Here is a 24,696-nt window from a genome sequence, read left to right on the forward strand (position 1 = left end):
TCCACTTCCTTTAGTGTCACAAAGCTCTCTGGGTGGCCCTAGTCAAGTCGCTATTTCTCAGGATTGTTGTAAAGAAAAATATGATTAGAAATGCAGTTCATGTTTTGTGCATGAGCAGTGGGAAAGAGATATGTAGCAACTGTTTAATGCCTCCTAAAAGTGAATGGATCTGATGAAGTGGGTAGCATGCATGAAAGCCTATTTCAGAAGAAATTTGTTAGTCTCTTAAGGTGCCACAAGGTTCTGTTGTTTTTCCTAAAAATGAGTGGTTTCTGCCTTCAGGGTGGCTGCACAGATGCCAACTGTACATTATGAGTTCCCCAACGGTTACAACTGTGACTTTGGTGCTGAGCGGCTAAAAATTCCTGAAGGCTTGTTTGACCCTTCCAATGTAAAGGTAAAACTAAGTTAAATGGTATATAAAACTGTCCTTTGTGCTCATACATTTAGCTATATTATGGAAGCAAATAAGAATTGGGGAAAAGAGTTGTCCTGGAATCCCGAAATAGTTTTCAGAAGAGCCAGAGTGCCCTGTGTGTTGTGTGAATGTCTGTCTGACTCTTGTGCTCTGTGTGCAAGTCCTCTGGAAGGGGTACATTACACCCACCCTCTCCCATAGCCTCCATAATTACAAGAGTCCACCAGTAAGTGCAGGAAGCTTTTATTTGTAAGTCTTTGCCTCCAGTTACAGCACTGAGGCCAAGTCAGCCTATAGACTTCCAACTCAGGGAAAGGAATTATGCCTTCCTCCCCTGCTCCCTGGCCTTAAATTACAAAAGTGTTCAGCTCTCCCTTTTTGAAGTACTGGCCTTTCAGGTGGCCACCCTTCACAGTTTTTCTTCACTAGTGGTTGTCCATTCCTAGGGAAGTAGCTCTCCAGACCAAGCTTCAGGTGCCTCAGAGAAGGATGCTAAGCCCCAGCTTGGATATGCCTGAGGTCTTCTGGTGGATGCCAACTGGTAATTTCCAAGTCTCCCAGCAACAGAAGCCCTGGGTGGTGGTTGCAGGTGATGCCGTTCTCCAGCAACTGCCTTGGCAGAAAGTGTCTGTCCTCTCGCAAGCAATTCTCACCAGCCCGTCTTCCCTTTTGCTCTGTGCACCACCCTCCTGCACCTTTTCTTCCTTGCTGGCTGGGGAATGCTGGGAGGTGTAGGCCTTTTCTCTGTAACCATGCATAGGATCGTGTGATTGATTGACTGATTGATTGATTGTGTTTTTATCCCGCTCCTCAGCCAAAAAAGGCTCCTGGAGCAGCTTACAACCAATGAACAAAGAAGACAGTCCCTGCCCGCAGGCTTACAATCTAAAAAAGATACAGTGCACAAGGAAAAGGCAATGGGGAGGGGAGAAAAAAGAATTAGGTAGACTGTCAGCAGGGCTGGTGGGATGGCCCTGTTCCCCCCTCTCATCTCCCAAGGGAGGGGCAGTCCAACTGGAGCAGGCCCTGATGTTCCTTTTGCCTGCTCCCTTGCTCCTTCTTCCATGGATGGCAGTTAGCGGGGGGGGGGGGTGGTGGTGGAGGGGGAGTCCCTTATAGCAGTTGCTTTATATCTTTATATCTTGATGAGGCCCAGCTGTTGCTGCTGAGGCTTCACTCCCCCACAGCTGTACTGCAGTACACTTATCAGCCATCCCCAAGCAGTGCTCCCTTTTAGCTTTATACTCAGACCTAGCTGCCTCTCTGCCTGGATGTTTTCAGCAAAAGAAAGACGACTTGGTCCGGTGAGTCCTGTACGGCTGTTACACACACGCTCTCCCTTCCTATTTCTCTCCCTCTCTCTCCATTTGACATAAGAGGCTTGCCTGACACCTGCTTGTGGTCTTTTGGGCAGTGGTGAAGATCTTAATATTTTATCAGGCTTGTTTAGTTTTAGTGCTTTTTTGGTTCTTTACATTATTGTTGTCTTCTGTTGCTGGTTTTCTTCTGATGCTGTTCAAGTTGTTTAAAACAGGGTCGGGCAGCTTCTGGTTCTCCAGATGTTATTGGATTGCACTTCATGCCTCGCCATTGGCTATTCTGGCTAGAGCTGATGGAAGTTGTGGTCCACCAACATTCGGCGGGCGGCAAGTTGCCCACCTCAGTTTAAGATTTTATGTCTCTTGTCTTTTTATGCTTCACGGTTTTAACTTTTATTTGTGAACTGCCCGAAGAGCATTTTGCCAATGGGTGGTATAGAAATGTTGTTGTAAACAAATATGTCGTAGCATTAAATGAGGGACAAAGCATGAATAACAAGGAGTTTAAAATAACTTTGGATAAGGGTGAGGTCTTGTGAGCTTGTGTGAAATTGGCCTGTCTAACACCAAAGCCTTGGGGTGGGCTATTTTTTGCAATTTTATTTGGAGACTATTCTTAAAGGAATTGCAGTCTAAGCTAGCGTGTACATCGGGGTGGGCAATATGTGGTTTGTGGGCTGCATGCAATCCCCCCAACGCCCCCCCCCCCCGGTGTTGCTGAAAAAATTACCTGAGTACCACCTCAGAGTGGCAAATAGGGCAAATTTAGCTTGCCCTCAAACTAAACTTTATCTAGTTACCACTCCATAGCGGTAAATAGCTGGGCTTTCTGCTGCCACTGGCAGCATCTGATGGAATTCCATGGGGCGCCAGTGGGCGGACTCCAGCGGGGGTGAAAATGGACCCCGGGCCCCTTGAAGTTGCCCTCTCAAACTACATTAAGAAAAAAGCTGATTGGGAGGTCTGCCCTGGTCCCCTCCTCTGTTCTCACTAAGCATGCATGCACGCACAGACTGGCATGCTCTCCCACCAGTGGCCATCCTTTTGTCTACTGTCCTCTATCTAGCACAACACAGCCCATCTGCCAGCTGTGTAGAGCAGCTCACTAGGGCATTGATAAATCTGTGGTTTTTGCTGGCTGCCTGGGACTGCAAATCAGGGAGCTGAGAGCCTGGCAGGCCACAGGACTTGGGTGGTGGGTTTCATTTGACTTGAAATTGGGCCATCCAACCCTGTCCTATTCTTTCCCACACAAACCCAAGCAATTAATATTTCCCCTACTTTAAAACGCTATTTTAGCAGGCTCAGACCTGCTTGAATGGAAAGGAGAAGCTCTGTCTATCTTACATTGAAAGAAAATAATTTTATTAGCAGTTCTAAGCTGAGTGATAGGTAAGGAAGAATAGTGTGCATTGATCGGTGAGAAGGGTTTTCTTCATTTAGGACAGTGAATGGGGAATGTGCTACACTCAGGGGCTACTAGCAGGTTTGTTTTTGGTTCTACTACAGAATTTGTACTCCACCTCCATTTTTTCAAGAGATTGTGTGGGCTCTCCACATGTTTAAAAAAGCTCATGTACAGGTGGGGGCGCCCCCCACAAACCTTGCCCCCCACAAACCTTGCCCCCCATGTTGTTTATATACCCGACCCCACTCTGGGTTGTGGTCCTGGGTAGATTGTAAACAAGGAATGTTCTATCATGTTGTTCTAGTTCTTCTGCAGTAACAGTACATGTTTTTCTCCCTTCAGGGTTTATCTGGTAACACAATGCTTGGTGTGAGCCACGTGGTCACTACGAGTGTCGGAATGTGCGATATAGACATCAGGCCAGTAGGTATTAGTTAGGCATGATGGGCTTAATAGAACATAGACTGGGGGGCGGGGGGACTCTTTTCCCTTAGCTAAAATTGAGGTGGGCAACATGCGGCCCTCTGGATGTTGGCAGATTGCAAACCCCAGTACAATTTTAGTGAATTTTGAAGATTTCTGTCTTCTTTCTCCAGGGCCTCTATGGTAGTGTGATTGTAGCAGGAGGCAATACACTATTACAGAGCTTTACGGACAGGCTGAATAGAGAACTCTCTCAGAAAACCCCTCCAGTAAGTTTGCAGTTTGGTAGTAACATTCTCCTTGTACTTCTCAAATCCATGTGTTTAATGTCAGTGATGAGCCTATGAACTGCAAGAATTTGTACTCAGGTTTGCAGCTCGTGGGTGTGTTGGGGAGGAATCCACAGGTGTTGCTCTTTCAGACACAGACTGGGTTCAGGTATAACCTAGTCTCAGTCCAATGAAGTATGGTTGGAGCACTTGAGCTCATTCCTGCCTTTTCCTCTTGCACTCCTGACTTCAGAGGACACTTCTTGGTTTCTCCGTGAAATCCAAACCAGGAAACTGATTTAAGAACTTCTTACCAACCAGGGCTCCAAACTACAGTGTATGCAGGCACAGGAGATGTTGGTACGAATGGCCCATTAAGGGTTTTCACCAGGTTAATCGCCATGATCAAAAGAACCATGTTAGTTCTATGCGCCCAAGGAGGTTTTGGACTTAGGAGTGACTCTCCCTACTCCGGACTTGCAAACAGGAGCCATGTAGCAAGCCGCTTTTGAAACGGAGAGGCATTTCACAAGTGATTTGAAACACAGTATTGGTGGGGGGTGAGAATGGAACCTGCTGCTATTCAGCAGGAAAAAATAATCCTGCTAGACACGTGCAAGTCCTTGGACTTCCCTCAAGTAGCTCTTTGGATCTAGCCCACCTTAAAGCTACAGCTTCATTGGCTCACTGAACTACTGTAGTAGTAAAACCCCTGCAAGGCTTCTGATGATCAGTTTTTGTACTTTTTTAGTTGGTTTGGGGATTTCAAATAAAAACTCTTGCTTGCATCTCCAGTGTGGGAGGAAGAATTTTGTTTGTACTTTACGGGCATATTCTGCTATTCTGATCTGTGTCCTTGAAGGAAAAGAGGAATATACATTTTAGAAACTTAAAGAAACTTCGTGTCCTGAAGTCTTTAAGCAAATGTTGCTGTCAGTCATCTAGGGAACTTGCTCCATTTCCCCTTCCATCCCCAATCAACAATCTTTTCTGATTTCAGAGCATGCGGCTGAAGCTGATAGCAAATAATACAACAGTGGAGCGAAGGTTTAGTTCCTGGATTGGAGGCTCCATTTTGGCTTCTCTGGTTAGTAAACTGACTGGTTTGGCGGGGGGCAGGGGGGTGCTGCTCAGAAAGGTGCTTGGGTTATCCATGAGAATTTGGGTGAGATGGAAGAGTTTGATAAAGGGGAGAAATCTGATGGAGCACTGTATATATAATAAGAATGGTAAAGCAATTTGTCCACTGAAAAGTGCCATGGGGTGGATTAGTTTTTTAGAGCAATGTTGTTTAGTTGATTATGTTGCATTTTGTGTTATTTGTATTGTACGCCGCCTAGAGTGGCCAGGTAGCTGGCCAATTGGGCGGCTAATCTAATAAATAAAATTCCTATATTTTATTTATGACAGTTGCATAACAGATTGAGCCTGTTGTGGTGCAGAGTGGTAGGCGGCAGTATTGCAACCGAAACTCTCCCCACGACCTGAGTTGGATCCTAGCGGAAGCTGGGTCCTAGGTAGCCGGCTCAGGTCAACTCAGCCTTCCATCCTTCCGAGGTCAGTAAAATGAGTACCCAGCTTGCTGGGGGAAAGGTAGCCCGACTGGGGAAGGCAACGGCAAACCATCCCGCTATAGTCTGCCATGAAAACGCCAGTGAAAGCAGCGTCCCTCTAGGGGTCAGTAATGACCCGGTGCTTGCACAGGAGGAACCTTTCCTTCATAATAGATAGCCTCTTGATGAGAAATCATGGGTGCTGGATACAGAACTGAACTTCCTGTTCTCCCTGCTTCCCCTTCTCTAGTGACCTAGTCACGGGAGGGTGATCTCCTCTGCCTACTAAGAGGCAGAAGAGTCAGGTGGGGACTGGGACATGAGGCACCTCTTAGTCCTTCTCCAAGGCCAGTGTTTCCTGCCTCTGCAGTGAATGGTCACATGTTCCTGGGAAATGTAGGGAGTCCTCATTTAATAGTTGTCATCACATGGGTCTCTGCAGGCATAATGGGACCAGTCCCTTAAATCCAGTTAAGAAATTAGGGGCAGGCTGCAGGATTATGTACTCTTCCCATAACCCTCACCACTTAACCAGGATTTGAAGCTGAGTAAGAAGGGAACTTAGTTTGCTTTAGTCATAGCTATGATCAGTGCTGTAACAGTAAAGGTGGAAGCAGGGAAGCGAGTGACCTCATGGTCTGCTCATGCTGTTTTAACTGTGATTAGATATCAGCCCTATTTTGGGTTCACTAGCCATCATGTGTTAAATTCCTGTTCTAGCCATACTGCCTTAGACCAACTGCAGTCCCAACTTTAAACCCAGGGCCAGTTTCCTATTCTGCATGCCACAAAGTCCATTCAGTTCCTCTTCTTTTTTCATGCCCCTTCCTCGGTTTGTTTCTCCAACCATTGTTCTTTTGAAGCTATCCTTTACATATCCTGTGGGCAAGTGCCTCTCACAGACAATCAAAATAAGCCTAAGCAAATCTGTCTGTAAAAACAAAACCAAATCATTCTACATGGTTCATGGGTGAGAACTTCCATAGATCTTCCTGCCTCTTCTGTCTGGCCCATAGTCACATTTCCTTACTGTTAAAACACAGGTTGTCTTCATGTGTTTTGAACTACAACTGCCATAAGCCCCACCAGCTTGGTCAATGTCAAGGATGATGGGAATTCTAGTTCAGTATCTCTGGAGGGCACCAGGCTGCCTACCCCTAATGTATTTTCAACCACTTGTGTGGCTATCCAGTCTTCAAACAAAAGTCACTATTGTTATTCACACTGCATCCTGAAAATTTCCAATTTACCCTAGGAAACCTTACATCCAGCATGACAAAGGGTGTAATTTAATGAAGTCGTGGTGGTGTGACAGCAGGAGAGGCATGGGCAAACACGGGCAACAGGAATGCATTGGTAAGGAAATGTGACTATGGGCCAGACAGAAGAGGCAGGAAGATCTATGAAAGTTCTATAGAAAGATCTATAGAAAAAGTTCTATAGCAAGGGTACTACTAAATGGCTCTAAGTCACAGGGTTGGAACCAGCACACAGGAATGCCAAACAGCTATTAGAAGGGCATACGGAGCAAAGACTCAAACCTATCACAATTCCTGAATTTGCCCCTCTCACTGCTTTCTGGTATTTAGAAGATGGAGTCAGAACATAAGTCTGGCTGGACTTGACCAAAAGCCTAAGTTGTCTAGTATCCTGTTTCCTACAGGACACCCTTGGGAAGCCCACAAAGAGGACATGAGGGTGATAGTTGTTCCCCAGCTGGTAATATTCAGAAGCATGCTGCCTCTGATCCTGGTGATAGTTATGAGTAATTGCCATTGATAGCCTTATTCTTCATGAATTTGTCCAGTCCCCCTTTAAAGCTATCTAACTCGGAGGCTGTCACCATATCTTGTGGTAGTGAATTCGGCACTTTAATTATGTGCTGTGTGAGGAAGTCCTTCCTTTTGTCTGTCCCACTAATTAGCTTCATTGGATGACCATATTGGGTTCTAATATTATGAGGGAGAAAAGCTTCTCTCTGCACCTTCTCCACACCATGTGTAACTTCACAAAACTGTTGTGTATTGTCCTGTTTTCCATGTCTTTTCGAAACTAAAAAGCTCCAAACATTATAATCTTTCCTCATAGGGGGTTATTCTATCCCCTGATCGTTTTAGTTGCCCTTTTGGGCACCTTTCCAGCTCTAAAACACCCTTTTTGAGATGTGATAACCATCTCTGGGTTGTCTTTTACAGGGTACTTTCCAACAGATGTGGATCTCCAAGCAAGAGTATGAAGAAGGAGGAAAGCAATGTGTAGAAAGGAAATGCCCATAACCCTTGTGCTATAAGAAATTCTGCCTTCCCCAGCGCTTTTAATATTTGATAGCTTTAGCATACTCAGGAATGGAAGTTTTGTCTCTTTTGTAGGAAGTATACTTTTTTGTGCATTCTCTCATTTCAATTTTTAACAAACCATAGGTATTTTAAAAGGCCAAACTGGTTCTGTCACAGCAAATGGATGTCTGCATCCTTTATAAAATGCAATAACTTATACAAACTTTTTAAATAATTTTTGTATAAATATCTATTTTCTGCAAAAATCTTTTTTTCCTGAAAATCGACTAAGCTGCAAACTGTGGATGTACTTTCTTGCCTTTCAATGACATTTCTGAGAAATGTGTCTACTTTCGGACTAGTCTTCCTTGTTATGTTGGCCTTAATAAATTCCTCTAGTTTGTCATAGAGGCTCCTTTGTTTTATAGCAGTCATTCATTAGTAGGCTTTATTCTACAATTAAGCACTTCCACAGGCTGCATTTATTTCTTAGTAATTCTGGATTTCCATTAATCTGTTTCTCTAGGTTCACACACATACATCTTAGCCCATTAAGGGAGAGGGGAGAATGGATGACTTCGTCTCCAGGTTAGCTTAATCTGTCTACTGGGAGAGTTCTAATGGTGCTGTTTACTAGACCTGCAGTAACGTGGCTGACTTGAGAGACCTCCAACATTTTGAACATGGTCTGGCAAACTCATGTCTTGCTGTGTAACTTAATAGACATGTGGCTGTGGTAAATCACTCTTACATAGCAGGTGTGAACTTTGGTAATCACTTCTTTGGTACACTCTTAGTGTGTGTCTGTTGGACAAAGCAGACCTCTGACCCTATCCACAGATGAACACCTAGAGGATATGTTGACTGTGTGCTCTTCCATTTGCTTGTGCTGGAGGATGGGCCTGGAATTAGTAAAGCAGTCACTTAACTTTTTCCTTCTCTGGAGCCAGTGCCACCTGCACTGTAGCACAGGGAATCAACACCTTCTAGTCCAGCTACATCAAGAGGACTAAAGAACTGTATATGACTCTTGAAGCCTCCACTTCCTTCCCTCTAAGATGTTAATGGGCAATCCCCAATAAAGACTAGAAGCTTGCTTTTTAAAATATGAAAATTCTCAGGATGCTAAAGAAATACTCCAGTACATGTTTGTATGGGTGTAATCACAGGACTGTAGAATATACACAGCCCTGATTTTAATAGATGACACAAAGCTGACAAGTAGTTAAATGATTATGTAATAGAAACATGTCTGTGAATGAACAATACTTACAACAGGGGTGGAGCAACTTTATTTTGGTAAGAAAAAAGTTTTCTTTTAAATTCTGTCTCACTTTTGTCCATTTATACCCAGTGACTGGGGGCAGAGTATTTATGTCTCATCTCTAGTGTGACAGACTTCTTCCTGCCAGTCTTCTCAAATGTGGAACACTTTCAACTCCATATTAACTCTGAGACTGTGTGGCAAGATGAGGGAATTTCTTCTGTAATCTTTTCTCTCTCTGTTTCTGCAAATTTCTCCTCTTGACTTCACTGCGGAAATATTTTTCATATCTCAGCCTACAGGAGGGAATCAACCACCAGAAGTTACAAATGACTGAAACTATTTCTTCTCCATGACAAACGTGAGAGATCAGAATGTCATGTTTTAAAAACTCACTGTCTTACCTGATAAAATGGTTGACGTGTGGCAAATAGTAAAATCGTCTCCTGAGGTGCTTTGCATTCAAATGCCAGGGGATTGGCCATTCCCTGAAAGTGTGCCTGGCGATGACAGCAATTGTAAACATGTGACATGGCCTCTCTTTGTGGAATACAAATCACAACCAACACCTTTTTGGGGATAAAGGGTAGACAGCTTTCCACACAAATCAAGGTTACTGGCCGCCTCTCCCCTGTGCAAAAAAATTTCAGGATTCATTCCAACATTTTAGGGGGAAAGAGCTTTAAAATATATATAAGCATATGTCCCCTGATAGCTATAATAGCAGCTGATCTGCCCTGACTAGCCAAATACAGCTCCTCTTGAAGCAAATGAGCTGATGCTTTCGTCAGATAATTGCAAATGCTTGTAAAGATGGGCTGTTGTGAACCAGCAGTAGCACATCTCTTGATAATTTTTTCTCTCTCCACAAGTGCAGGTGAGATGACTGGGCATAAGGCAGAGGTGGGGTCTGGGCCTTTGAACCCAGTTTTTAGTGCTTACAGAGACCTATTTCACAGAAGGCAAACTTTTCTCTCGTTGCTGCAAGCCAACTCATTCCTCTCTCAATATGGATCACCACCCATAGACACACATACCCCTCCGTTCTCACTTCAAGCACACAAAAAACGGCTCCAATTTTTTTTTTTCAGGCTCCCTCCAAAATCTCCCCTAAATCCTTTGCCTTTCTCGTGAGCATGCAACTACTGTCCATTCAGACATAAAAGCACACCACCTTCCCCACACTCTAGCCTCTGGTACCCCCAGTGGCTTCTTGCTGCCCTCCCAGCCCCATGGTTTCCCTGACCCTCCTGCAGCTAGCTTGCTGCTGGTTTTCCTAGCCCCACCACCACTGCTCTCTTTAGCGCCCCCTCCCCACAAGCCTACTAGACAGAAGTGATAGGAGTCCCCTTTTCCCCTTCTTTATTTTGGTGGCTGGGTGTGCTGCAAAGGAAAGTAGTGGCCTGCCATCTTAATTTCCTAAGGATGTCTCTGAGGTCTATATGGGACCCAGAAGTATTCATGGGAAATGAAGATGGGAGCTGCTGGAGGCCTTCACTTGGCTTTGAAGCAATCCCAGCTTTCTTGGTAGGCACCAAGAAAGATGCCCAGTAGGCTCACCCCTGACCTAGGCTATGAAACTCAAATGATAGGGTATTTTAAAATTGGTCTTGGTTAAAACAAAGGGGGGGGGGCAGGTGTCCCCACAAGCTACTTTTTTTGAATGCGTGAAAGTGCCTTGTACTGTATCAGATTATTGGTCCATTTACTCCAATCATTCCTTCCATTTTCATGTTTTAGAGGAGAGTATAAGAACATTAGAGCTATGCTGGATCAGACCAAGGGTCTATCTAGTCCAGCATTGTGAAATTGCACACAGTGGCCATCCAGCTGCCCACGGGAAATCCACAAGCAGGACATGAGTACAACAGCACCCTCCCATTCAGGTTCCCCAGCAACCAGCGTACATAAGCATACTGCATTTGATACAGGAGGTGCCATTGATAGCCTTCTCCAGGAATTCGTCCAATCCCCTTTTAAAGCCATCCAAACTGGTGGCCATCATTATATCTTGTAGTGAATTTCAGTATGCGCTGTGTGAAGAAGTCCGTCCTTTTATCTGTCCTGAATTTCCCACCCATTGGCTTCATGGGATGACCCCAGGTCCTAGTATTATGAGAGGGAAAGAAATGTCTCCCTATCCACTTTCTCCACACCATGCATAATTTTGTACAGCTCTATCATGTCTCCCTTTACTCACCATTTTTCTAAGCTAAACAATCCCAGATGTTGCAACCCTTGCTCTCAGGGGAATTGCTCCAGGTTTGTAGAAGTAAATAAAACCCTTAAGATGCTGACTGACTGCTGAAAAATCACCTCACCCCACCCTGAAAACTGGTGAGGGGGAATGGAGTAGAATATCATGGAGGAGGGAATGAGCGAAAGACTAGAACACTGAACAGAAGCATCCTGCACTGCAACATTTTGTTGCAGATCCCACTTGCTTTGCCTACTCTGACTGGCAGCAGCTCTCAGGCAGAGGTCTTTCCCAGCTCTAACTCCTCAAACCACTTAACAGGAGGTGCTGAGGATTGAACCGGGGACCCTGAGCAAAGCATTCTATCATGGAGCTATGCTCAGTACACAAACAGGCCACAGCTCTGAAACACCAGCATACCAAAAGGTACGGCCCAAGAAGTCATGTCTCCATTCTCCAGGTCTCTCCTTCTCCTGGCCTGTCTGCAAGAGCCGCAAAGCATCTTCCCTTTCCTGAATGACAAGATCCATTCTTTCCATAGAATCTTTCACCTGAAGAGTACAAAAGGTAAGTTTCAGCTCTGACACCTTCATGGTGCACTGAAGAGGCTGAGCCCAGAAGAACTTCCTACATCAGGTGCTATGGCAGAACACAAATACTGAAACCTTCACAAAGAAAATATGATTGCCAGTCACTACAGTAATAAGGTACCTTTTCTAGGCGCTCTGGGCTTGGCATAGGCAGCCTCTGCCGCTTTGCTTCTTGCTCCAACGTTAAAAGCATGTTTCGTTCTTTTAGCAGGATAAACCTAAATTACAGAACATATTGGTAAGAAACATTAGAATTTTTAGCTGGATTCATTATAAAGCATTTTCAGTGAGCTACACCTTAGTTAGTGAGCTATGCAAGTAAAATGGATTGCCTATTTTACAATATGACAGATTTGTAGGCTTAGTAGTCAGGTGTTATTAGAAATCCAGCAGGTAAATAATTCTGGTACGTTCAAAGCAACGTGTGGAACTCTGCCCAGCCATCCCAACCCCCTGCAATCACAGCCTCTTTGAGTTGCTAATTCACAACAATACAGGAACACTAGAAGCCACAACTAGCAGAATTCCCCTGTCAGGTCTACATTTCAGACCTACCAGCCCTATGCTCCCCTTGGCTTCCTTCCTTGCCTTTCCTCTTCCCTCCTACTAATAGTGCCCAGCCCTTCCCACCTCTAAGCCCTGTATGTCGTTTTCCTTCAGTTTCACTTTGGGTCCCCTTTCTTCAGTTTCATGCCTTTATCACCCATCATTTCTCTCAGAATCTTGCTCCAGGCCACTACCTAATTTGACACCTCTTCCTTTAGCTATCCCATCTCTTGATAAGCCTCCTTGGCACGTCTCTCTTCCCATAACATCTGGCCCTCCAGATGTTAGACTACATCTCCCATCATCCTTGGCCACTAGCTATGCTGGCTGGGACTGATGGGAGGTGGAGTTAAACAGAGCAGCTCTCCCCCAACGTGGTGCATTCCAGACGTTATGGATTTCAACACCCACCAGCCCCAGCCAGCATGGCCAGTGGACAGGAATGCTGGGAGCTGTAGTCCAAAACATCGGAAGGGCACCAGGCTGGGGGAAGGATGATCTAGACATCCGCAGAGTCGCCATCCGCCCCATAGCATCCAGCCCCTCCTTTGGTGTTCTCCTTGATTATTTATTTATTATTAAATTTATTAATCGCCCATCTGGCTGGTCACCCAGCCACTCTGGGCGATGTACAACATACAATAAAAACAGTTTAAAACAATAAAAGTCTACAATAAAAACATTTTCTAAAATACCCTAATCCACCCCAAATGCCTGCCTGAACAACAACGTTTTTAATGCACGACGGAAGCTCATTAAAGAGGGGGCATGACGGAGTTCCCTAGGGAGGGAGTTCCACAGAGTGGGGGCCACCACAGAAAAGGCCCTCTCCCTCATCCCCACCAGTCTAGCTGTCCTGGCTGATGGGACAGAGAGAAGGCCATCCGAGGCTGATCTTGTTAAGTGGCCTGTCTGGTGTTGCTGGAGACGCTCCTTAAGATAGGCTGGGCCGGAACCATATAGGGTTTTAAAGGTCAAACCCAACACCTTGAATTTGGCCCGGAAAACAACTGGTAACCAGTGCAACTCCTTCAGCACTGGAGTGATGTGATCTCGCCGGCGGCTGCCTTTAATCAGGCGAGCCGCCGCGTTCTGTACCAGCTGCAGTTTCCGAACCGTCTTCAAGGGTAACCCCACATAGAGCACATTACAGTAGTCTAAACGAGAGGAGACCAGGGCATGTACTACCGATGGGAGCAGATGGTCGGGAAGGAAGGGGCGCAGCCGCCGTAGCAGATGGAGATGATACAGCGCTGTCCGGCTCACAGCTGACACCTGAGCCTCCATGGACAGCTGGGAGTCCAAAATGACCCCCAGGCTGCGGACCTGGTCTTTCAAGGGTAGCTGTACCCCATTCAACACCAGGTCAACATCCCCCAGCCTCCTCTTGTCTCCCACCAAAAGTACCTCGGTCTTGTCAAGGTTCAGCTTCAGCCTATTCCTCCCCATCCAGCCACTCACCGTCTCCAGACATTTGGACAGGGATTCTACGGCCAACCTTGGTGAAGATTTAAACGAGAGGTAGAGCTGCGTGTCATCCGCATATTGATGACACTGCACCCCAAACCTCCTGATGATAGCCCCCAGCAGCTTCACATAGATGTTAAATAGCATCGGGGAGAGGATGGAACCCTGTGGCACCCCACAAGTAAGTGGCCACGGGTCTGAAACCTCCTCTCCCAGTGCTACCCTCTGGTACCTGCCAGAGAGGAAGGACCAGAACCAACGCAATACGGTGTCCCCAATGCCCAACCCCTCCAGGCAGTCCAGGAGGATACCGTGGTCAACAGTATCGAAAGCCGCTGAGAGGTCGAGGAGAACAAGGAAGGAGCATTCACCCCTATCCAGAGCCCTCCTCATATCATCTACCAAGGCGACCAAGGCCGTTTCTGTCCCATGCCCAGGCCTGAAGCCCGACTGAAATGGGTCTAGATAATCAGTTTCTTCCAAGTGTGCCTTCAACTGCACCGCCACCACCCGCTCAATCACCTTGCCCAAAAATGGCAGATTTGAGACTGGGTGAAAGTTGTTCAGAACTTGAGGATCCAAGGAGGGCTTCTTTAAGAGCGGTCTTATCACTGCCTCCTTGAGGGGTGATGGCATCACTCCCTCCCCAAGGGAGGCATTCACCACCGCCTTGATCCCCTCACCCAGTCTCTCTCTGCAGCTCATAATAAGCCAAGATGGGCAAGGATCAAGTAAGCAGGTGGTCGGCCTTACAGATGAAAGCACCTTGTCCACTTCATCAGGAGGAAGAAGCTGGAACCGATCCCACAAAACCGGTTTGCCACAGGCCGCCTCTTGCTCACTAACTGTATCCACAGCATGCGGAGTAACACTCCTAATCTGATCAATTTTATCTGCAAAGTGCCTTGCCAAGGCCTCACAGGAGGCCTTAGAATGCTCCAGTGGTTCCGGAGCCACAGGACCGACCAGGCTCCGGACCACTTGGAACAGCCTCCTGGGACAGCACTCTGCAGACGTGATGGAGGCAGCATAATATTCTTTTTTTGCTGCCTTCACCGCCACGTGATAGGCTGAAGATACAGCTCTAGCCCGTGTCTGATCGTCTTTGGAGCGAGACTTCTGCCACCGGCGCTCTAGCCGTCTCACCTCCTGTTTCAGAGCTCATAAACGCGGATTGAACCATGGTGCAGTCCGAGCCCTGTTCAGGGGGAGAGGGCGTTTCGGAGCCACCTGATCGAATGCCCCAGTGATTGCAGCATTCCAGCCACCCACCAGGGTCTCGACCGAGTGGCCGTTGGCATGCCCCAGAGAATCTCCAAGCGCGTTCAGGAATCCATTTGGATCCATAAGACGCCTGGGGCGGACCATTTTAATGGGTCCTCCACCCCTGCGGAGGGGTTGTGGAACCGAGAAGTCTAACATCACCAGATAGTGCTCTGACCATGACAAGGGGGTGGTGGATATACCCCCGACTTCCAGATCACTCCCCACTTCTCCAGAAACAAACACAAGGTCTAGTGCGTGACCGGCTACATGGGTGGGCCCAGTTAGAATATGATGCAGCTCCCAGGAAGCCATGGTCTCCATGAAGTCCCGACGTGCTCCTGTGAGGATGGCCTCCGAATGTACGTTGAAGTCCCCCAACACCAGTAAGTTAGGGGACTGTACACGCACATCAGAGACCACCTCAAGCACCTCGGCCAGGGAGTCAGTCGTGCAGTGGGGGGGATGGTACACGAGCAGAATCCCCAGACTGCCCTTCGGGCCCAACCTCCATTACATGCACTCAGCAACCTTGGTCTCCCGGAGAGGGGGTCTGGTGAAGACCAAGGACTCTCGGTAGATAACAGCCACTCCCCCTCCCCGATCCCCAGCCCTCGGCTGCTGTGCATACGAAAATCCAGCTGGACACATGGCTGCAAGGGTTGGAGCAGCAGCCTCGGCCAGCCAGGTCTCCATAATACATGCCAGGTCTGCACCCTCGTCCAGGATCATGTCATGGATGAGGGAGGTTTTCTGGGTAACAGACCTGGCATTGCAGGGCAGCAAACGAAGGCCAGAAGATGGGGTCACGCCTCCCCCAGCCATCCTTTGGCTCTGGACAGGCCTGGAGCAGGGGACAGATACTACACATCTCTCCCTTGTTCCCCTTACCTGGCATGGCCTGCCCCTAGCGCTCCGCCAGCGCCTGCCGCCCAGCCTCGGTATGCTCTGCCCCCCAACACTCCCCCCACTGCCTCCATCAGGTGGACACATGCCCCCTCGCTCCCGCCTATCAGGCAGGCTACCCATCCCTAAAAACACAACAAAATCCCCCAGAAATTAAAAAAACAAAACAACAACAAAACAATTAAAAAAGACAATTAAAAATCCCCTTAAAAATAATGCCAGGCCGGAGTCCACAGGGAAGGCCAGGTGGTGGTGGTGGTGGCGGCAGCAGCTGCTGCCACCGCCGCCGCAGGCCCAGCAGCAGCAGGCGCGCCTCTTCCCCGGTGGTGGCCTCTCCTGCAGGCCCTGGCTCTCCCAGGCCACCTCAGCCAGCCAGCTTATGTAGCCCCTCCAGGGAGGGCAGGTGGAGCAGCACAGCTGGCTCGGTACCTGGGGGCCTGGTCCTGCAGGGACTGGCGGTCTGCCAGGCAGAAGTCTCCAGGGAAGGCCTGGTGGTGGTGGCAGTGGCGGCAGCGGTGGCGGCAGCAGCAGCAGGCCCAGCAGCAGCAGGCGCGCCTCTTCCCCGGTGGTGGTGGTGGCCTCTCCTGCAGGCCCTGGCTCTTTCCTCAGTTTCCTGTGTGCCTGTCCTCTGCCCTTTCCCTCAAGCTTTATTTCCCACCTACCTTTCCTTCAAGTACTTTTCTCAATCAATTTCCTTCTCTCCACCTTCCCTTAGCCTCCTTGCCCCTTCGTTCCTCTGCCTTCTGGAACTTTTGTCTGGCCCTATGTAAGGTTTAAGTCACAGCCAAACTGATAACTTTCTTTTCTCTCACGGAAGGAGCTCAGCCAACCAGTGGCAAAGCTTTAGTGCCACAAGAGCAATACCATACAGATCTCAAATTTTTTACCAAGCACAAGCAGTTCTTGAAGTATGTCATCTTAACGGGACACTGAAAGATACTCACCACAGTTTGTGCAAATCTTCACTGCTCTTGCCACGGAGCTGCTCTATTGTCCACGCATCCCCTGTGGAAGCCAAAAAGCACAAGAGAAGTGTGAGCACCTTTCTGGAGGCCTAGGGTGTGTTTTTCAAGTGAAAGTGGCAATTCATTTTCCATACTGATGCAAAAGCAGCTATTTGAGGAGCCATTCAAAGGCTTTTGCTTGTATGTTGTGTTCTGTGAAATCTATGCTTCAGTGGATACCTGTCTTTTGTATCCCAATAAAATCCAAACTGGAGACCACTGAACACCAAATTCTATGCTCAGTTGTTCCACTGAATTCTATGGGCTGCTTTAAACTGCTGCTTTTTACTGTTTTATTTATCTGATTACCGTTTATTATCACCGTAACTTCTGTTATCCTCCTCACTGTGTGAGTGTTGTTGCTTTCTTGTAAGATGCCCTGGATGTTTATTGAAGGGCGGCATAAAAGTATTTATTTACTTACTTTTGTATATCCAGCCTTTCTTTCACCATGGAACTCAGATGGCACACACAGGATTCCCAGGAGGTCTTCCGTCCAGGTACTGACCAGACCCAAACTTGCTTAGTTTCAGCAGGTGTGCTGCATCACATGCTCTCAAGCCATGACCCCAGGAACATTATTTATTTTAAATAATTTCTACCCCATTTGCTATCCACTGCAACCTCTGCCCGTCCACTACCAAGTTCTCAAATTTCACCAGACCCCCACCCCCACAAAAAGCATTTCCAAACGGTCCTTTTGCTCTCGTGAGAGCTTTAAAAAACAGACAGGAAATCTGGAAATGAGGGGAAAAAGCCAATGCAATACAACATAATACAAAATGCTTTAGGACACAACCAGATGAGTTGCACTCCCAATAAACAGATGGCTCTCAGGTTGGAGCCCTTGGCTTATCCTATGCCCTGCTGACAAGAGCCAGGCAGAGCAAGAGGAGGACGGAGCTGATTTCACCTCCTTTCCTCACATTAAAATACAAAATGCAGCTAGACGGAGAGACTGGAGAGATCACAGGATACTGCACAACCCGGCCTCTCCCTGCCTATCACATCTCGTTTTCTCCCTCTTCAACTTCTCTTATGAAGCCACTTTTGTGATCAGATCTCATCCTCTGTGCTTGTAGCTCTGTCTACAGACATTGAGGAAGAGCTCTGTAGCATCCTATGGTGCCCCAGACGCTGTCTAAGGGCCTTAGGATTGCTCTCTTACTCAGCTTTATTGTCATGTATAGCCAAATATTTAAAAACAAGCAAAATTAAATGCCAGTAATTTTAACACATTGCTTGAAAGAATTATATCCCTAAACACAAACATTGACAATTGAGGTGTCAAATCCTGAAAAAGGCAGATTGTACAGTGCAACAGTGATTTGGAAGACACATGGGAAACACCCAACCCAGCGTATAATTCGTTGTTATTGAACCCCTTACAAAGCTGCCCAGCTTGCATATTCACATAGTGGGAGGCCAGCACAGCAATAAAAATAAACAGATTCAAATTATCTTACCAGATTTGATTTCTGTCTTTCCCCAGTTTTGAGGATCATCAAAAAATTCATCCAGCCCATTTCGAGGCAAGGAGGTATGAAGTAACATACAGGGAGGGCGCATCTGTACTTTTGTTGCATTCTTGTGTAGATCACCGAGGATTAATCTGAAGGACAATAAAATAGGAAAAAACAATTGTAAAAATGCACAAAAAACAGCATCCACCCACACAAGTGTAGCTTATTTCTTTTCCTAAGCACACACTTTCAACAGGGTTGTTAAAATATTTTCTATAACAAAAACAATTCAAAGCCTCAATATTTGTCTGCCAAACTACATTAATCTATTTTACCTAGTTAAAAGTGAACACTCAGGGAGGTGTTTTAAGAGTGGCTTTACAGAAAGATCTTTTTTCAGGGAAAGCAAGTACTTCTTTAGACCTCTGAAGGACTCTAGATTATGACATTGATATTTTTATGCACTCTCTCTATAGTCCAGCAGCTAGGTGCAATATGTGGCCAAATTGTGCTTTTGATGATAAAAGCATGTGATGGGGCACAGGTACGACATATTCTCAGGAAGATTTTAGTTATAGGGCCATTCCCCCTAACAGCAATGGCAGACACTTTTCAAAATGGCCTCCTAAGAAACTTTTCAATCTGCCCTATTGTATGTTTGATGCTCTGTGGGTCAAAATGAATGTGATTTTGCTTGAATTTGGTGTGTAAATACATGTGCAGACATCTTCCATACACACTCATATGCAGAAGCACAGGAGCATACACACACATGCGTGCATGCACATGCAAAATGGAGTTAAGGAAAATAATATAACCTTATTTATAATGCTTTATAACATCATAAATTACTGCTTATAATTTGTAATGTTTGGTGGGCTCCATATTGAGATGCTAGTTCTCAAGGGACTTGGAGATCTTCTGGATGAAAGCAGGTGGACTGGAGCGCTTGCTGAGGCTGGTGTTATCACAGCAGGAAAAGCTGATTCATTTCTACAAGCGTCCCATGTGACACGCACCCGTAGGGCTCATCACATCACAGCCAGTAGCCTCCATGTACTTCTCCAGCAGTCCTGGAATGAGGACAGCCAAGACTTAGAAGCCACTTCTTGTTGCTGGAAGGCTGGTGGAATGAAAGAAGTAATGTACGTCCCCAGTTCTGATTCTGGTACATCATTCTACAGTTGGAGCTTGTCTTGATGACATATGTGAGAGCGATACGAGAGCGAGACTTCCAGCTCTGTATTGAGGCCCTGTCCAAGATGGTTCCCTGATTCTTTGCTTTGGACTATACCCACTATGCAAGATGAATCTCTGTACACTTACGTGATATGGTTTCACTTAAACAGTGCCATTGTAACATCTATGAAGAATTCCCGGAGGGGAAATTTGTCACAATATCAAAATGTGCCTTCTCTGCTATTGCCATTGACCAGGCCCACAAGCAGAATAATGCATCTGTAAAAGGTGATAGTGGAGCCATAGGCCTCACAGAAAACCCAGCAGCTCTGTGTCACTGGATGGTGTCTAGTCCCAAGATGGCCCATGTAGCTGAAGAATTTGAGAATTGAAGTAATAAGAGATGGGACACAGATGAGCATCACAATGAGGCCAAAAAGCACTCACAGATGGCATTTGTAAGATCTGTTAAGTCTCTCACTCAGGCTATAGAAGATATAGGAAACCCATTTGGTGAAAACAGCTGTGATCTTATTGTACTTGACAACATAAACATTGTAGATCCAGCAGTGGCAGACACACTACTCAAGACTAAGTAACTTGGAGTTGCCCAATATGAAACATACGTCAGTGAGAGGCTTGTCAACTAAGACAAAGCTATCACAGACCTATCAAATGGAACAACCTCCATATCTTCAGCCATCCTCCAGTCAGAGAAAAGTCAAGTAAACAGCTGCAACGGATATCCATAAAGAATGACTGCTCATTCTTCTCTAGACTTTACATTGCATCCCAGATATGCAATGGTGATCTAGATGACTTCTTTCGCCATGAGAATCAAGCCTATCCCCCAGCACTGTCAAAATGGGGAGTCTGAGAACAGGAACAAAGTCTGATTTGTTGCACTGTTTGGATGAGCTCAAACCTGTGAAAAAAAAAATCTCCAATCCTATAGTGACCATTCTTGATGGTGCTGCCATCATCAACATGCTGTGACCATGGCTTGCAAAAACATTCCAGGATTATGCCACTGATGTTTTCCTTTCCTATATCAAATCACAGCTTCAGTATGTAACAAGATTAGACCTCATCTAGGATGTGTATAGGCCTGAACGCTTCAAGAGTGACACATGCAGCAAAAGGGGAAAAGGTATTCGGAAACATGACTAGCCATAAAGTCCAGTCCCCAAAACCTGGCAAAAGTTTCTCCGCATTGATGGCAACAAGACTGAGTTGTTCTCCTTCTTGGCAGTGATGCCAGCAGGCACTGACACTAACAAACACGTGATTACTACGAACAAGACCAATGTGCTTTGTGTAAATCATCAAGATGTCTTGGGACTGGCTCTGTGGTCACACCAAGAGGCTGACACTCGCATCCTACTCCACTTAAGTGATGCTGTGCAGCAATGGTACAATAAAGCCCTAATACGCACCGTTGACACCGACAATGTAGTTCTGGCCATAACACTGGCACAGCACCTGAACATTAATGAACTATGGGTGGCACTTGGAGTTGGGAAGAACTTCCAGTTCCTTGCTGCTCGTTAGTTTAGCAAGACCTCTTGGTTCTGATGGATGTATCGCCTTGCCAATGTTCCACGCAATTACTGCATGTGATACTGTGTCCTTTTTTGGAGGGAGGAGCAAAAGGACTGCATGGAACACCTGGAATGCATATGGAGATATTACCTCAGCATTCCGTACCTTGGCTGATAGGCCAAGACAGCAGGCAGTAGAAGAACAGCTGAAGCCACTAGGGAGATTTGTAGTTTTCCCGATATGACTGTACCAGCAGTGAAGAGCATGTTAATGATGCAAGGAAGCAGCTGTTCTTGCAGAAAGGTAGAGCAATTGGCAGTCTACCTCCTACACAGGATGCGCTCATTCAGCATATCAAAAGGGCTGTCTACCAGGCTGGTCAATGCTGGGCCCAAATGATGATCACAGCACCAGAGTTTCCCTTGCTGAGTGATTGGGGGTGGAAGAAGAAGGATGGGGGTGGATGGGAAATATGCTGGACAACCCTACCAGTGGCTACACAAGCTTATAGGGAACTTATATGATGTGGCTGCAAGAAAGGCTGTAGAGCACATTGCGAGTGTCACAAGGCTGCTCTACAGAGTACTGCTATTTGTCTTTGTGGTGCACTTCGTACTGACTAATAAGTTGTGTGTGGGGGTTGCAACAGTATCCAAATGTATTCGACTTAAAAAATAATAATTTAGGGCGCAATCCTATGCATGTTTAGACAGAAAGAAGTCCTACAACTCCCCGAATTCGCCAGCCATGCTGTATTTACATGAAATAAACAACAATCATTCTGTTCCTTAAGTTATTTTTTTCCAGTGCTTAGCTTTAAAAACAATTGCATAGGTCTATGAGGTTCTATTATAGAACCTTAAGGGTTTTTTTGGTCATTAACTCCCATATGGCTTTTTAACACTTCTATAGTTATAATGCAAATTAATCAGCTCTCATAAACCCTATAATATGCATGATTCTCCCAAAATTGAGGAATTGTAACTGCGATTGGTGGCCATATTTCAAAATGGTTACCAATTTTGTTACAGGGCAAATCAGAGATGACCCTATAGCAAAAGATATTCAATATGGTATGATTTAAAAGTGTGCCGTATTTCATGCTTTTACCATCAAAGGCACAATTGTTTCACTTATCTGCTGGACTACTAGCAAGTTAGTGTCTATACAAGATCTACACCAGCTTTCCCAAACCTGATGCGCTCCAGATGTTTTGGACCACACACCCAGAATTTCTAACCTCTGGCAATGCTGGGTCTGATGGGAGCTGAGGTCCAAAACATCTGGAAGGCACCAAGTTGGGGAAGGCTGATCTACACCATGGAAGCCCTATTTTCCAGAGAGAAGGCTGCAATTGTACAATGTACACCTACCTGCAAATAAATCTCCCTGAAAGCAGTATGACTTACTTCCAGATAAACATACATTGGATTGTGCTGCACAAGTATCCTGGTCCTCCAAATGATTCCCAAAAGGTATTGAGTTGGCTTCCTTTTAGTGACACTATGCAATATTCTGCACACAAGAATGCTCTCTATACTTACAAAATGACCTACAGATAAATCCATAAAAATGTCTACTAGCCATGCTTGCCAAACTGATGGCCCCAAAAGAAAAAAGGTAATCATGCATTACAATCTGCATGTGGCTTTCATGCTTTTTATCAGACCTATGTATTGTCTGTGTAAAATCCCCTGGAGCAGCACTAAGGGCACATCCCAATGTACATACACATGCATTACAACATGTGTGCAATCATAGTACCGCATGATAATCTACATATGGACTGCACACTATTTCCTACTGCTTTTCGAGTGCATGCAGCAATTAGGATAAACCAATGCAACTGCAGACTCTTCATAAACCAATGCAACTCTTGTACTTTGAACAACTGTGCAGAAGGGGGGCTTTTGGCTGGGGCCAAAGTGGACCTCTCATAACCTGCTTCCCTTTTCTACACACCTATTGAAGGTGATTGGATGATATTCTGGAAGTGACGGGCTCGACCTTGGGGGCGCTGGGGGTGGCGACGGCTGACAGGAAGCTCTGGTGTGGGCTGGTCCATGAAGTCACGAAGAGTCGGGAGCGACTGACCGAATAAACAACAAACTGAAGGTGAAATTGCCCTTTCCTCTCTCTTGCTCCTGCTCCCTCGAGCGGGATTTTTTAAAATCACGTCTGAAGCAGTCTTAAACGTGTCTGAGTCTCCAGAGGCCAGGGCAGCCCTGGGGCTGCCTCCCCGCAACGCGAAGGAGAAGGGGGCGCTCGTCTCCTTAGTAGCCGGGCAGGGGAGGGAATTTCGGGAAGTGCCGCTTCTCCCAGATGAGGGAATTTTCCTCTTGTGAAGCTACAGGAGTCCTTGTCGCCCTTTCTATGGGGCGAAGTCCCCCTCCCCCTGTCCTGAAAGGCGCCTCTTCTAGCCCCTCAGACCACACCGGGCACCCCCCGTGTCCTGGTTCCCGTGCGGTCCTTGCCCACCTCGAGCACGAAGCCACTGGCGGCCCCCAAGTCGCTCCTCCGGCCAACCTAAAGATCTCCGAGAACCGCCGGCCAAGCGCCGCCGCCGTCGCCATGACACCTTCTATGTCCCAGAATGCTCTGCGGCAGCGGCCTGCGATCATTGGCCATGTTCGGGGAGGCCGCGATATTAGGAGCGGCGGTACAGACGTAAAAGTCTCTACGGAGGTCGCGTATTGCCGCTCTATGATTTTGCGCTCTATGGTAAAAGCGCCGTTAGAACTTGAGCTGGAAGTCAGACGGAAAACCCTGTGGGATTTGAGACCGGAAGTACCAAGAGAGTAACTCTATACCGGTTCTACCTCTATGATAACCATAGAGGTAGAAATTACGTTCGTTTCCCACAATGCTTCTCATTCCACCTGGCTTTCGACCGCAGAGATAAGAACGTTAGAATAACATGTCTCGTCGTCTGGAGACGGAAGATGTCAGACATTGGAAAGCACTTTTAAATTTCCCCTGCAGCAGAAGTGAGAGCAATGAAACAAATCAGCGGAGAAACCCGGGATTTTACCGTAGCTGTTATACAACAGCAGATACTTCTTTCCCCACCCCAAGTAGGGTAGAACATTATTTTGTAGCAGCCATATCGGGGGTCAGACTAAGTAGCCTCATGCAGTCTCATGCTTCATGTTCTTGCTGAGCTCTTGCTCTCTGAAATATATGTTTGTAAGCTGACGAGACACAGGAATTTCTTACCTTGTCAACAAAGGCTAAGGTCATGGTGATATGTATATCTTGTTCTCTGCTGTTCTCTTCTGTTCTCTGCTTATCATAGCTACCCTATAACCCATTTCTTGTATTATAAACAATGATGCTAGGAGAGGAAATGTTGAGGACTGCAACCCCACACGGGAGGGAGAGGAGGAGCCGTTTCCTATGTGTCACAATATCTATAAAAACAATATGCTGATGTAAATTGGGGCTTCTGGCTCTTTAGAAATGATTCCAGCCTTAAGTCCGTGCGTTAAATAAAAACTCTTTTTCCTTCACTCCGTGGTCTCTCTGACTCTGAGTTCTGCAACAATTTTATTTAGATTTTAAATTTTTATTTAGATTTTAATTTATTTAGATTTTATACAAGAATTAGCC

The 24,696-nt window shown here is 46.3% G+C and overlaps 2 protein-coding genes across 9 annotated transcripts in view; one reads left to right on the forward strand and one right to left on the reverse strand.

Moving 5' to 3' along the window:
• ACTL6A (actin like 6A) overlaps positions 1–9,429 on the forward strand; it is a 27,268-nt gene extending 17,839 nt beyond the window's left edge. For all 8 annotated transcript variants that reach the window (XM_084847553.1, XM_084847550.1, XM_084847552.1 and 5 more), the window contains exons 10-14: positions 283–397; positions 3,488–3,568; positions 3,742–3,837; positions 4,838–4,924; positions 7,586–9,429. In XM_084847553.1, coding sequence (XP_084703679.1) covers positions 283–397; positions 3,488–3,568; positions 3,742–3,837; positions 4,838–4,924; positions 7,586–7,666 — 460 coding nt within the window. In that variant the 3' untranslated portion in view covers positions 7,667–9,429. The remainder of the gene's footprint in view (positions 1–282; positions 398–3,487; positions 3,569–3,741; positions 3,838–4,837; positions 4,925–7,585) is intronic.
• Positions 8,941–23,687, reverse strand: MRPL47 (mitochondrial ribosomal protein L47). The gene is made up of 7 exons (XM_084847556.1): positions 23,566–23,687; positions 18,370–18,515; positions 16,844–16,904; positions 11,839–11,935; positions 11,548–11,678; positions 9,335–9,430; positions 8,941–9,226 (listed from the first exon to the last, which is right to left on the reverse strand). The coding sequence occupies exons 1-7, from the start codon at positions 23,658–23,660 to the stop codon at positions 9,112–9,114; spliced, it is 741 nt and encodes a 246-aa protein (XP_084703682.1). The 5' UTR covers positions 23,661–23,687; the 3' UTR covers positions 8,941–9,111.
• Positions 23,688–24,696: the final 1,009 nt, after the last annotated feature.

Source organism: Heloderma suspectum, chromosome 3 (genome assembly GCF_057233095.1).
Source record: "Heloderma suspectum isolate Gila_16-S chromosome 3, 16-S_ref, whole genome shotgun sequence".
Classification (NCBI taxonomy): Eukaryota; Metazoa; Chordata; class Lepidosauria; order Squamata; family Helodermatidae; genus Heloderma; species Heloderma suspectum.

Bases quoted from the DNA above. Each gene is read 5' to 3' on its own strand.
- MRPL47 (XM_084847556.1), bottom strand. From the start codon at position 23,660: ATGGCGACGGCGGCGGCGCTTGGCCGGCGGTTCTCGGAGATCTTTAGG. The intron at 16,905-18,369 runs GTAAGATAATTT...TGGCTTCCACAG, and splicing joins AAAGACAGAAATCAAATCTG to GGGATGCGTGGACAATAGAG. The intron at 9,431-11,547 runs GTATGCTGGTGT...TGTCATCGCCAG, and splicing joins TTCTTGGGCCGTACCTTTTG to GCACACTTTCAGGGAATGGC.